Below are 15,078 nucleotides of genomic sequence, written 5' to 3' on the forward strand. Positions count from 1 at the left end.
TTCAGCATTGGCAGTATGTATTGAAGTCAGAATAAGTCATGACATGTAGGGGAACATGAAGTAGACAATTGTTGAAGATCTTTTGATGGAGATTGTGGGCTGATGGATATCTCACCTGACAGCAACAACTTTCTATGATGTACATTCTACATTCACACATCATGTGTTCATAATGTGCAGTTAATCCATGCTGTATTGAATTAGCGCTACCTCTGAGCCAAGACCAATACTTTGTTGTAAATAGTAGTTGAAAAGGAGAAATTATCAGAGGCAAGTGAAATGCCAGTCAACCTCTTGCCTTAATTTGTCTCCAGTTCCAGAGAAATCTTGGCTCCTTTTTTATTGTCTATTCATTGTTCTGGATATGGGTATTGCTGACAGGCCAGCATTTATTGTCCATTGCCAATTCCCCTGGAGAAGGTGGTGGTGAACTACTTTATTGAACAGCTTCAGTCCTTTTGGAGTTCTTAAGTGCTTTCTTGTGTCATCTTGAGGCAGCGGTCATGGTGTAGGAGTTGCTGATAGAGGAGTCTAGGTGAGTAACTGCAATGTATTTTATGCATGCCACATACTACAGCCACTGTGCAAATGATATGGTTGGGGCACCAGTCAAACATACTGCTTTGTCCTGAATGGAACTGAGTTTCTTGGTGTCAGTAGATGAGAGACTGTAGGATATCCGGCCACTAACCTACTCTTGTAATTACAATGTTTATGAAACTGGTCATGTTGAGTTTTTCGTCAATGCTTACCCCCGGAACTTTGGTGGGGGACTTGGCAAAACAATGCCATTGTATGTTAAGGATGGGTGGCTAGATTCTCTCTTGTAGGAGGAACTCATCATCCAGCCCAACATGAATGTTACTTGCCACTTGTCAGTCCATTGTCTGAATGATGTCTAGGTCTTGCTGCACGGAGGTGAGGACTGCATCATGGACTGATGCAGTTTAAGATGACTGCATCATTTATGATTGCACAATTATGATCTCCATTCAGAATTCCTCAATTCTGAATGGAGATCATAATGCTCCATTCAGTGCCTGCATGCAGCAAGATCTGTATACAATACAAAAGTGCCAGGTAATCACTTCCACAAGAGGGAGTCAGACCACCTGCCTTTGACATTCAGTGGTATTACCACTGACCAGAAGTTACACAAGCAGATGAAAATCAAAAAATTGCAGACACTGGAAATCTGAAATTAAAACAGAAGATGCTGGAAACATTAAGTAACTGTTGAAAGAAAAATAGAGTTAACTTTAAGGTCAAAGACCCTTCTGCTTTCATTAGAGGCTGGTGTCCTGCAGTAGAACGTAGAACATTACAGCACAGTTACAGGCCCTTCGGCCCACAATGTTGTGCTGACATTTTATTCTGCTCTAAGATCTAACTAACCCTTCCCTCCCACATAGCCCCCCATTTCTCTATCATTCATGTGTCTATCTAATAGTCTCTTAAATGCCCCTAATGAAACTGCCCCCACAACCTCTGCTGGCAGTGCATTCCACGTACCCACCACTCTCTGTGTAAAAAAAACTTACCCCTGACATCCCCCTTGTATCTTCCTCCAATCACCTTAAAATTATGCCCCCTCATGTTAGCCATTGCCGCCCTGGGGAAAAAGTCTCTGACTGTCCACTTGATCTATTGCCTCTTATCATCTTGTACACCTAGTACACCTACATCTAGTAAGAAACTCCTGCAGTGTTGTGCTGGCACTGGGATAGTTGATCTCCAACAACCAAAACCATCTTCTTTTGTCCAACCACTAAAATATTTTTTCCCTTGATACCCATTGACCATTTTTATCAGGGCTCACAAGGCGACACTCAGTTAAAGTTGCTTTGATGTCAAAGACAGTCATTTAAACCTCGTGCTTGGAATTCAGATCTTAGGTCTATGTATGGACCAAGGCTGCAGCAAGTTCCAGAGCTGAGTAGTCCCAGTGAACCACAAAGTGATCATCAGTGAGCAGGCTATTGGCAAGTAACTGCCATTTGAAGGGCACGACCGTGTCGAGGGGTTGATGCTAGTTTTGAAACTGTTACAAGAGCAAGACTAGAAATGTGGCTAATTCTGGAGAATAAGCTTTCAGTATTACAACTTGCATGGTCTCATAGTCTCTGTTGTATTCAGTGGTCTCAACTGTTTCTTGATATCAAGTGTTGTGTATCAAATTGTTGAAGACTGACTTCTCTGATGGTGGTAGGTTGGTGGGTTGGGGGGGGGGAGGGGGCCTTTGGGGAAGCTGTGTCACAGCTTCACCAGGTTGGAACCTTATTTTTAGGTTTGTCTGATGCTGCTGCTGGCATGCTTTTCTACACTCCTTTTCAACCAGAGTTGATCCCCTGTCTTGATTGTAATGATAGCGGAGGGGATATGCTAGGCCCTGAAGCCACGTGTTAGCAGTAAAATATATTTCTGCTATTTCTGATGGTTCACATTACCTCTTGGATGCCTTGTTTTGTCCTGCTGGATTTGTTTTTATGGCAGTGTTACACAACTTGAAGGTGTTCTCAATGTGAAACAGCACAGTCTCCACAAGGACAGTGCAGTGGGCAAGGATACATAGAACACTACAGCACAGTACAGGCCCTTCAGCCCACAATGTTGTGCCGACATTTTATCCTGCTCTAAGATCTAACTAACCCTTCCCTCCCACATAGCCCCTTATTTTTCTATCATTCATGTGTCAAGTTGTAGGTTTATCCCTTGTGTTGGTTAACTCACTACCTGCTACAGACCCAATCTGACAGTTATGTCCTTCAGGCCTTGGCCAGCCTGGTCAGTAGCATTGCTTCCAAGCTACCTTTGGTGTCGGACACCAAAGTCCTCAAGCCAGAATCCATTCTATGTCCTTGCTACTTTCAGACATCTTTCTAGCTGAGGGAAGCTGGTAGGTGGTAATCAGGAGCAGGAACACTGGATTAAGTTGGCCTTGATGTTATGAGACTTGTTGGGGGCTGGCACCAATGTTGAGGAGTCACTGAAGCCAATGTACCTTGGTACCAGCACTGCAGATGGGCCTGTCCTGCCAGGATTATGAATTTGGAGCTGTCTGTAGGGTATAATTCTGTGAGTATGACGAAGTTAGTAGTCTTTGAGATGGCTCTCCCAGTTAGATACCAGTCTGAAATATTCATGAAGAGGACTGTGTGAGGTTGATTGTGCTGGGTAACTTTGCCATTCTAATTCAGTAACCAGACTGACGTTGGTGGGTTGTACAATTTTGTCCTCTTTCTGTTTTAATGTAGTGATTTAGGCCATTTCAGAAGACAGTTTAGAGTTTTGCTGGGGCCTGGAGTCACATAAGGCAGGTTTCTTTCCCTGTAGGGATTAATGAACCAGATGTTTTTTATAAACAAATGTCAGGTAGTTTTGTGGCCACCAAGACTAGTTTGTTTTAAATTCCAGATTATTAGCTGAATTTAAATTCTACAACTGCCATAGTGGAAATTTTGTCCAGATTTAGGATTACTTTTCCACTAATTTACCAATAGCATCACCTGTCGATATGATAGATGAGGAAAATCTATCATATAGGAGTCAATGAACTAAAGGAATTCACCCACATCACAGTTCCATAACAAATAGGAGGTCATGTGGCCCCTCAAGCTGCTACAGTGTTCAACAAGATGATAGCTATTTTTCTGCCTTTCCCACCATTATCCTCTTATCCCTTGATTCCTTTAATATCCAGAAATCTACCAATCTCTGTTTTGAATGGAATCAATGACTGAGCCCTCCAGAGCAGAAAACTCCAAAGATTCACCACACTTTGGGTGAAGAAATGACTGCTCAATTCAGCCCTAAATGGCTTAGCCCTGTTTTTGAGACTGTGACCCCCTGTAGTAGACTCTTCAACCATTTTGTACATTTCAATCAGGTCAACTCTCACTCTTCTAATCTCTAGAAACTAGGTTCCTAGCCTACTCAATCTCTTCTCAAATGACAGGCCTACCATTGCAGAAACCAGTCTGTATACCATTGAAGCCTCTTTGCATCTCATTCTCTGTTCATATTCCCACTTGGATTTTTGTCATTAGTAAAGTTGAAAATATTACATTTAATCTCTTCATCCAGACCAGTTACAGGCCATCCCCGGGTTAAGAACGCTCAGTTTATGGACACTCCCTACATTCAAATAAACTCCCATAATTTTATTAAATTCAAAAGTCCGACGGACACACAAACATTTGTTCATACAATCGCCAGAACTAGTTGGTATTGGTTTATTATTGTCACTTGTACCGAGGTACAGTGAAAAACTTGTCTTGCATACCATTCGTACAGATCAATTCATTACACAGTGCATTGAGGTAGAACGATTAGAGTAAAAGTAATGAGTAGATCTGCAGAGAGCAGCTTGCAATGAGTTGCCGCACTCTAGCGCCATCTTGCAAGGAAGGGTTTCCTCTCTCTTTCCACATTTAGTAATTGTTCTTTATCAGTCTTATGTGCTTTTGAGGCCACGTATTAAAATATTGTGGAGGTTGGTTACCATATTGAATGATATTGTGTTTTTTCTGACTTATGGACAGAATTGACTTACGAACATTGGTAAAAATGGAATCTGCTTGTTATCTGTGGATGGTCTGTATATAGATTGTGAATTGTAGGACCCCAAGCACTGATCACCATGGTACCCCACTAGGTTCAGGCTGCCAACCTGAGGAGGACCCATTTATTCCTATTCATTGTTTTCTATCTCAATCAATTCTCAATCCGTGATTTATATTACCCTCAATTTCAAATGTCTACCCTTGTTCAGAAATCTGTTGTGACCTTATTGAAAGCCTTTTGAAATCCAAATACACCACAGTCACTGGTTTCCCCTCATCTGGTTTCCTAGGTTCATTCTCAAAGTACTCACAATAGATTAGTCAAATGTGATTTCATAAATCCACGTTGACTCTGATCAATAGTACTTTTTTTTTGAGTGTCTTGATATATCTTAAATTATTGATTCCAGCATTTTCCTACTACTGATGTCAGGCTACTAAGTTGGTACTTACCTTTGGATCAAATGTAAATGGCTGGAGAGACGGTACGGTACTGTGGGCTTTAGATTTTAGAGACTTTGCGACCAGTTCTGGGGCAGATGGGACGTATACAAATTGGAAGGGTTACACCTCAAAAAGACAGGGACCAATAACCTGGCAGGGGGTTTGCTCGTGCATTTGGCGAGGATGTAAACCAGCTTGGCATGGGGATGGGAACCTGCAAGAATAATCACAGGGGAGAGTAACAAAACTGGAGCCCATTTCCATTTGGTCATTTTTCTCTCTCAATTCCCTTTATTATCATTTCCACTCCACTTGAATTCATTTGAAAAGATACAGCATACAAAATTGAAATAATTGGTAGAAAATATTCATTCCAACAAACTATACATTTCAATTCAAACTGTCAATTGATCACAGATCTGGTTTGTTGTGTCTCCTGTAAAAGATCTGAGCATTTTGACATTTGCATTATACTTGTAGTGTTTCCTTAATTCTGGTCACCCCATTATAGGAAGGACGTGGAGGTTATGGGGAGGGTGCAGAAGAGGTTTACCAGGATGCTACCAGGATTAGAGGGCATTTGCTATAAGGACAGGTTGGACAGACTAGGGTTGTTTTCTCTGGAGTGGTGGAGGCTGAGAGGAAACCTGATAGAAGTTTATAAAATTATGAGAAGCATAGATAAAGTGGACAGCCAGTATCTTTTTCCCAGGGTCGAAATGTGTAATAGTAGAGGGCATGCACTTAAAGTGAAAGGGGAAAAGTTCAAAGGAGATGTGTGAGGCAGATTCTTTTACTCAGAGAGTGGTGGGTGCATGGAATTTGCTGCCAGGGGTGGTGGTAGAGATATGATGGAGGCATTTAAGAGGCTCTTAGATAGGCACGTGAATATGCAGAGAATGGAGGGATATGGACCATGTGCAGGCAGGAGGGATTAGGTGTCATTTGCTTAATTAGTTAGGCATAACATCATGGGCCATCCTGTGGTGAACTGTTCTATGTTCTAATTAGTGCTCACTAACCGTGTTGCTATTAGTGTTCTTAATGATGAATAGTTTCACTCTCGGAATTCAAAATAGGTTAACTTTTACAGAGAAAGCCTGACCTAGAATCAGGTTTTGAGCTTCCTGTTGGTGTTTGAGAATTGGACAGTTATAAGGTGTAATCCCACTCTGTAAACAAATCTATACTAACACAGGGATATAAAATGAAATGTATCAATGGTAATTAGAGGAGCACTGAGAAAGTTTAATGCTTATAGGTCGGATGACAGCTAGAAGCATTTGGAGCAAAAAAATGCAGAATAGTTTTAAACTGACATTTAATATTGAAGTTCCTAGTTAAACATAAATGTCATTCTAACCTTTTGACCTACATTAATAAGTGATGGTAACTAAACATTATGAATTAGATTAAATAGAACATTCCCATAATTATTATAAATCTTTAAATTCTATTTTTGTCCAAATTATGATTGTCATGGTTTGGTTGCATATACATAAAAATCATTATATGTTAAATCTAATTCACATGGTCATTCTTTTTTCACAAAATGCATGGATTTCATACAAAGTCCAGTTAATGCAAAAATACTGAAAGCATATAATAATGTTACTAAACAGCTGCAGAGAGTTTCTGTAATCTGTTTTCCCAGTAGTTCAGCAGCAATCCACTTTTGTTCAGCATGGCTTTATAGAGATATCCTGGGAAATATTATTTATATTAAATAATTTAAGAAAACCTATAGCTATTAATTATTTTTCTTTATCCCATGCCTGAAGCAAAGTTACGATATTTTTCTTTATTGGTGATACTCCAGGATAAATATTACAAATATTTTAAATAAATTAATGATTTGCTATTTTTTTCAAAAAGCAGGAATTATGTTTTACTGATATTTTTATGAAGATGAATACTAGTTTCATCCTCTCATTAAAAATAAGTTCATAGAATCTAAACAAACACATTCCCAGGAACTGTACATAATGAATAAAGAAATTTCAATTCAATATAATTAAGGCATAGGAACATAAGAAAGGCAAGATCTAACAAAAAATCAAGGCCAATATCATTTACTTTCTTGTACCATTATGGTAATCAATGTCATGTCAATTGATCTGAAGCAATTATTCAACAGCCTAACTAAAAATATTGTAAGGAAAACTCCAGTGATGTAAAGCTTTGAGAACCTTAAGTGCGAGTGCTATTTCTTAAGCATGCCACTGATTAAAATTATTTGTATACTTCATCCCAAAGTGAATAATTTTAAATATATTGATTATTTATTGGTATTAAATCATGGCAATTATATTTTGAACAAAAATTGAATTTACAGTGATTAAGAACAGAATTTTCTGATTAACTGAACTCATAGTGTTTAGTTATCATTATTTATTAATACAGCTTTAAAAAGTTATGATGAAGCAATTCAAACCCTTCACAGCATGTCCCAACAAAGGAGAAGCAATAGCCAACTAAAACAGAGTCCTCCTTCTGGTGAAGTGCATGGAATATATCCTTGATGTAACCAGCATCCTGCTTCACCAGAGAGACAAGTAAGAGATCTCATGACAACACTCACAATCCAGGTATGACACTTGTTAGATTATCACCTGAGTGAGAGATTACAAGAATATCTGCAGCACTTGTACCATATGATTACTGCTGGCTTGACCATCGCCTAATTGATTGTTATTTCCAACAGCCAGCTCCTAAACACACAGAAATGCTGCCACAAGAAAGTCAACGTAGGTCTTAGAGAACCTGCAAAGAAAGATTTTCTAATCAACCAGAGTCACATAGCATCCACATTTTCTGGACCATGTCTATTTGAGTTGGCTAGCACTACTCCTTTGTTGTCAATCACACCTTTTGAGAGTTTATGTTCTTTCCAACCCCAAAATTGCTCAAGAAATTCTGTTTATGTAGAATTCAGATCAAGGTTTTCTCAAGATCAGAGTAGAAAATCTCCTTTGTCTCATCCACCATAATTAGCACCTGTAAAGAAGTTCAAGTTCTCTACCTGAAATCATTGAGATTAATATGATGAGACTGATCAGGAGCTAATTAATCACAAACACAAGACATTCTTAGAATGGAAATTCCATCCTACCTCAAGGGAAATAAACAATTCTTCAAGCACATGGTAGCCATGGTTCAAATCTTGTGACGTAAAGAGCTTATGGTGGGTGCAAAGAGTGCAGAAAGTCCATCAATTAGCTTTTGCTACATCGTATGGATTCTTCAGCACAGTGAAGCTCATTAATGATCCAAAAAAATGAGTGCCCACCCCACACTGAACCATAAGCGGGGGAGTTGTATTGAGGACAGCGAGACAATCTGGCTTCTGGAAGGCACAATTAAAAAAAACAAGCTCCACTTCAGCTAAATATTTGATCAATGATGACGACCAATGAAGTTGATATTGGAGAATTTGATGATGGTAATGCAAGGAAGTTGATGAGGAATTTGTTGGATTCTGTTGTGTGGTAGATTTTATTGTGTGATATCTGTGTGGCACACGTGATGCTTGTCATCTTTGAGGCCATAATGTTTTCAAGGCATCATTGCACACAGGCACAGACTGCTTCATTATCTGAGAAGTTTTGAATGTAAGTGAACACTTGCTACTTCTTAATAATACTGTCCAATGGTGTAGCTACATTCCTGAGACTTAGAAATACTCCTACTGCTGTCTCTTATTATTTATAACCTCCATCCAGGTTTGATTTCACTTCATGATCCTCTTAATGTAACTCATTCTTGACACTGCTCTTAGGTCATTTTTTAAAAAAAGTCACTGTTCCAATTTTCTTGTCGTTTCAGAAGGTGCCTACTGGGAATATTTAGTTCTCAATCTTGTTCCCTTTGCAACACACATCTCCATTACAGCAGTCAGTTCAATCCCATTTAGAGCCATTTATGCAACTGATTCACCTATCAAGTTATGAATGCTTCTTATATTAAGTAGCTCTAACTTTGACTATTTACAGTTCTCCGTTTGGACCCATTTGCTTAATCACTGTGATCATTAAACTTTCCATCCCTTTATGACACAATCTGTTTAACCCTGCCAAAATCACTACAATGTTCCCTTGCCTTGACATTACCTTGTAAATCTCAGGTTATTAAATTTCTCCTAGCTGAAACCAAACACCATCATCCTCCTCCAACTCTTACTCCGCACCCCACCCCCCAACCCTCCCGGCCTCGCCATTTTAGTTTACAGCCCTATCTGTACTCCTAGTTATTTCAATTTGGTAGGATACTGGCTTCAGTCCAGTTTAAATGACACCCTCTTAACAGCCAATGGGATCAGCATCTTGAGGCCTGGACTGTAGGCCGACCCAGGATAACAAATGGGTTCTGTTTTTGCATATGTCTATAAGTCAATTTTGTCCATGTCGGGAAAAAAAAATCACTGTATGGTAACCATAGCTCCATAGTATTGTAATGAATGGCATCAAAAGCACATAAGACTGATAAGAAAGAAGGATTATTAAAAGTTGAACAAGAGAGGAAACTAGTTTTGCTGTTTGTCGGAACAAATGTATGTACATATGTTGGACTTTTGAATTTAATAATATTTTGGGAGCTTGTTCATATGTGGGCGTTTGTAACATGGGGACAGCCCATATTGATCCTGACAAGAGTTTGATTTCCACCCTGGCAGTTGGGAAATATAAACTGATGTAATTAATTTGGAAAAAGGTGTCAGTACCATGAATCATGAAACTTCAGAAAAAACACACCTGGTTCACTACTTAAGTAAAGGTGATTTGGAATTCTTACCAAATCCAGCCTAAGTGTGATTTCAGAATCATCAATTGATTGACTCTTAACTGTCTTAATTCAAGATCAATTAGGCATTATTAAGGATAGCCACATCTCTTGTAAGAATAATTATACAAAGTATAGACCCTTGATTGAGTATGGAATGGTGGCTTGACTTTCAGTAAGATTGAATGCCATTCAGAAGAAAATAACAGTGTACAAATTTTGCTTGATCTTGGTAGAATTCCATAAGCAACAGCATCCATGGTTATTCATGTATTTTCCACTGGTAAGTCCTTGAAATTACAGTGCCAGGTTGCTCTGTCTTTGGAAATTCAGGGTTAAGATCTTTTTTTTAAAAAAATAAGACGCAAAACTGTGAAGTTGGACACATTATGTATTGTTTCACCAAGCTTACTGTGTGTATCAGATGACAAGTTAAAACTAATACACCATGGAAAGGAGTCTATAGCATTCCAGAAAGTTTGAACTTAACAGGACTTTATTTAAAAAAAATGCAAGCTCACTTTTGATAATTATCACAGTTAATAAATGTAACTGGAGATAAGATACAGCATGCCAGAATAAAAGATTATTTTTAAACATTCCCTGCACAAGTTATTTTTTTAATAATGATTTTTAACATGTAAATAACAGACACTATCAAACAAATATAGCAAGCTTCATGAACTGAGGTGTTTTGGACTTAGCAAGATAGTGAATTAAAGTTTATGGCTTTGTTCACTGAAAAGGAAATTTAGTAATAGTGACAAGTATAGTAACAAACACAGTCACAGTATAAAAAGCATTCATGCTATTTTTCCACCTCTTCTGAACACTAAGTTGAAGCATCTGAGGTTTTTTTGTTGAAGCCTCCATTGTCAGCACCAATACAAAGGGTAATATGTAATCGCTGGTGATGTTGTCGTGTAAGAATTCTTAGGCTGTCACATCAGTTACCCTAAATCATATAAATATTATAAAAGATGTGCTCTGTCACTGTCTGTAAAAAAAAAACTCCATACATGTAACTTCCAGCAATAACCAAGAAAATTTTTGTTAATTTATCTGGAAGTTTTAGCCAAATCTTTGTATTTTTTATATTTTATATCCATAATATTTCCTGATATTTGTAATCGGAATTCTTTCAAATTGCCCTGATTTATACAGATTGTTTCTTTAGCTACCAAATTCCACAGGAAATGACAAGGCACAAATTGTCAGACACATTTTTGAGTTTTAGATGATGCCAAGGCAGAGAGAAACTAATTTACAAAACTTTTTTTCAGAACTACATCCATTTTTAATTTGGTTTTAAAAATAAACATAAAATAGGTTCACCACAAAAATAGATGTAACTGTTAAAACTGGTTTATTTTTTATTCCATATGCTATACTTTGAAAAAGTATAAAATCAAATATATCCATTAAGTTTATTCTCATACCCCAGTTCTCTCATAAAGTCTTGTACACATCTGGATAATTTAAACAAACGCAACAATAACAATGACACGAGATTCTGCAGATGCTGGAATCCTGAGCAACACACACAAAATGCTGGAGGGACTCAGCAGATCAGGTAGCATCCATGAAGAGAAATAAACAGTTGATCTTTCAGATCGAGACCTTGATGGATGCTGCCTGACCTGCTGAGTTGCTCCAGCATTTTGTGTGTGTTACAACAATAACAATGCTGACTGTGTGCTACATCATAAGCTATACACAAAAACTAAGGCTGGCTAAGGGAAAAATAGTATAGTGTAGCGTTGCTTCTCGATATGAAACACCTCCACCTGCCCCCCAAATGACACCAGACTTTGATATACACCATATTGCATTCCTGCTCTGTAAAATATTTATTTTTTAAAAATTATTTGTTCCATCTTGACGATATTTTGTGGATTATAATCAACTATTTGTTTTGAGAATGAACATGCCCTACCCATTATAGATATTGTATATATTACTTATACAATGCATAATAAAACATATTTTACATTGGAAAAATCTCAAAAGGTAAAGTATAGCACTTTGGAATAACTAAGTGCTCTGCAAGTATAAATAAAGAACACATCACTACAATAAAACATAATATACAAAACAGTAAAGCCCCACAACTTGAGAATACAAATCATAATGCAACCACATCATAAAAGCAAGCAACATCTCAATGCAGTTGGATTTCATTACTTCAAAACACAAATATTCTTCTAAAGAAACACTAATTTATTACTAAGCTCATGGCCTATTAAGAGCACATTACTTATGACAACAATGCACTTTGTCCCTTTAGAGGTAAGTTTTCAATACCACAGGAATGCATCAAGAATATGCTCTGAAAGCTGAAAAAAGAGCTCTGTGACATTTTAGAAAACAGGAGAGTTTTATAATTCATTAACTCAGTATTGGTACAAACTCATTTGGAGTCTTGGCACTGTTGGTTTCCCAATAGGTATGAATTGCAAGTTTAGGGAGGATGCAAGCTATAACCTTTATAAATGATAATTATCAAACAAACAGCACAATGCATGATTAAAGGAAATTAATGCATGAATTATCCTGTCGGGCCAGTTTGACAAAATCACATTCTGATGTACTTTGGTTTGTACCGTAATTCATTGCATTCTTGGTGAAGATTTGGCATTGTATGTGTAGTAGAGAGTGGCCTAGTTTGTTTTGTGGCAATAAAAATGGAATGGATACAAGAACTTTCATAATATTCTGCTAACGTCACTACCTCTAGTTATGTTTGCTGGGGTGCCAAGATCAGAGTGAAGAGATAGGCTAGCATCACTCAGGCTATTGTTAATAGGGAGGACCTTTTCTATATTGTTCTGTTGAAGCAGTAAAATGAGTTAAAGATACAAATCACGGTAGTAAATGATAAACTACATTTGCAAGATATTTCACTATCTAAACAGCCAAAGATATGTTTGCAAGTATGACTGAGAATTTAATTTTAGTCTATTTCAATGTGATTAATTGTGCTCTTGTTTGCAGGTCATCTCCTGCCATACTCCAAGTTCTGGATAACATCCATTTACTCAACACTCTTAAAGTGCATAGATCATATTGTACTTAAAACATGTCATCTCACAGGTTGTCATATACTTTTGCCCAACTCTGTTGTTTTTAGCTTTTTATGTTGTAAAATTATAATTTGATCTCAATAGCATGGAAAATGTTTTACATGTCCACTGTACAAATACAACTTCCAAATGGATCATATCCAATTAATTCACAATTTATTGACTTCACCTTATTTTCTTAACAAGTATTTATAACTAACATTTCTTTAAATCAACAATAAGTCATAATATCTCTGTGTACCCTGTTAATCTTGCTGATAAATTGATCTACAGTTTTATGTGCCATTCATAACTAGAGATTCATTTTTATTAATTAGCAAAAAGAATACCATTGTTTAGCAACTGTCCTTTCTAATCCTCAATATCTATTCCAAATCATCTTCAGAATTCTTAAACATTAAAATGGAGTTGTAAATCTTCAGGGCTGGGCCTAATTTGATGCTCATGATCTTAATTATATCCATCTGCGTCAGCAAAAGGAATGCTTCTCCATCAATCTGCTGTAAAACAGAACAAAAATTGTTGGTCAAACAACATTTAATTTATCAACTCAAATTAAGTGGAACTTCATTATCAACTTTGGTCATCTCATAAGCCACAATTAATATACTGTGATCCAGGTTGAGGACCAGTATCCAGAAAGATTGTCCTCTTTAGGCAAAGTTACTTCAAATAGCAGTCTACAATGTGCTGGAGAAGGTGGCAGAAGACTATTGCCCATTTCCAGAGTTCCTGGGAACAAATCTGCATATGCTAATCAGCCTCAGGAATATTGACAAGTCAGAGTATCTATATAAAGTATCCATGCCACAAATTTGAAACTTAATACAGCTATACCATTGCATGGAGGTGATTTTTCAGTTCTTCCACACAATCACAAGCGTTGTTGCAGGACAGATTTTGTAGATGACAATGAAATATATAGCTCTTGCTGTGCAGAAACTTTGCAAGTTCTATGCACAAGTTGTTTCTAACAAAAAGCAGCCTCCTAACCTGCACAGGTTGAATAGTTAACTGACACCGCCTTCTTCAAATTTTTATTCTCATTACATTTTTGCTTAATGGAGAACTAATGGATGTGGACCACAAAGATTCCAGGGAAGGATAGTGTAATTTCTGACCCTTAACTTTTTTTTAATAGAGCACTCTTAAAAGTTTTATCATCATTAGAATAAGTCACACTAGTATCAGGTTCATTATTACACTGGCATTTGATTCTAGTTCTAAAATCCACTGGCATTTGCTTCTAGTTCTAAAATTCACTGACACAGAAGGACATGGACACAATGAACTGAATGGTCTCATCCTTTGATACAAATTTACATGAGTCTTTGAAGAAAAACATGTATGTTAGAGTACTGGCAGAAAAGCTTCACTTCATATAAAATTTGAAAGATATATTGAGAGGAGTGAGAGAGGTGATATTGTGCCTTCTCCAGCTCAGGGATAGTACAATGCTTTTTCTTATTTGTCTGCTTCCCAATACTCATTCACTATATACAGGTATAAAGGCACACTGGAATTTAGCAATGTGACTGATACTGTTTCACAGTGTATGCCTGTTTTTTTTAGCCAGTGAATAGGAAAGTTCTGCCTATTAAATATTATCTTGCATGTCTTTCTGCAGGTAACATTTTTCACGGCTGTTTTGAGGTATCCAAGAAGACCTGGTGAGATATGCAAGTGTACACAATGTGCTCAGTGTTCTCAGCCCCCCACTGCACCCACATCACCAATTTCATCAGTAAGAGAGGGTTTAAGGAGCAAAGGTTGATTGAAAAGTGAGACTATAAAAGAAGATACCACTGAACAAATGCTACCTTAAGTCCTTCCTTGGCTAATGAAGACAAGGATTGGTCCTCATGGAGTCTGAATATAAAAGTCTCATACCTAAGAGCTTACAACACTCCAAGTTTGGCATTGTGTTGAATATACCATCTGCATTTATTTAGTCATAAGAAACCGTTAGTCTGGTAGCTATTTTATGATAATTTACGAATCCATGATTATTTGAAGAGAATGACATCTAGAAGAATAGTTCATTTGTAACAAAGGATAACCTCTTTGGTATTCCCTTAATAAATGTATCCCATCCAACATTTCACACTTGTTTGATTTAACTGCAACATCAGCATTGCCCCCACCCCCCACCCCAACCCCTTATTTTGAAGACAGCCAGAAAATATTCAATAAGAATCTTGCTCACGTCT

At 37.4% G+C, this 15,078-nt stretch overlaps 1 protein-coding gene across 1 annotated transcript in view; it reads right to left on the reverse strand.

Moving 5' to 3' along the window:
* Positions 1-13,136: 13,136 nt before the first annotated feature.
* Positions 13,137-15,078, reverse strand: part of LOC127574061 (lethal(3)malignant brain tumor-like protein 4) — a 238,484-nt gene continuing 236,542 nt past the window's right edge. Inside the window, exon 23 of the mRNA XM_052022685.1 lies at positions 13,137-13,368. Coding sequence (XP_051878645.1) covers positions 13,234-13,368 — 135 coding nt within the window. The 3' untranslated portion in view covers positions 13,137-13,233. The remainder of the gene's footprint in view (positions 13,369-15,078) is intronic.

This window comes from Pristis pectinata, chromosome 9 (genome assembly GCF_009764475.1).
Source record: "Pristis pectinata isolate sPriPec2 chromosome 9, sPriPec2.1.pri, whole genome shotgun sequence".
NCBI classification, from domain to species: Eukaryota; Metazoa; Chordata; class Chondrichthyes; order Rhinopristiformes; family Pristidae; genus Pristis; species Pristis pectinata.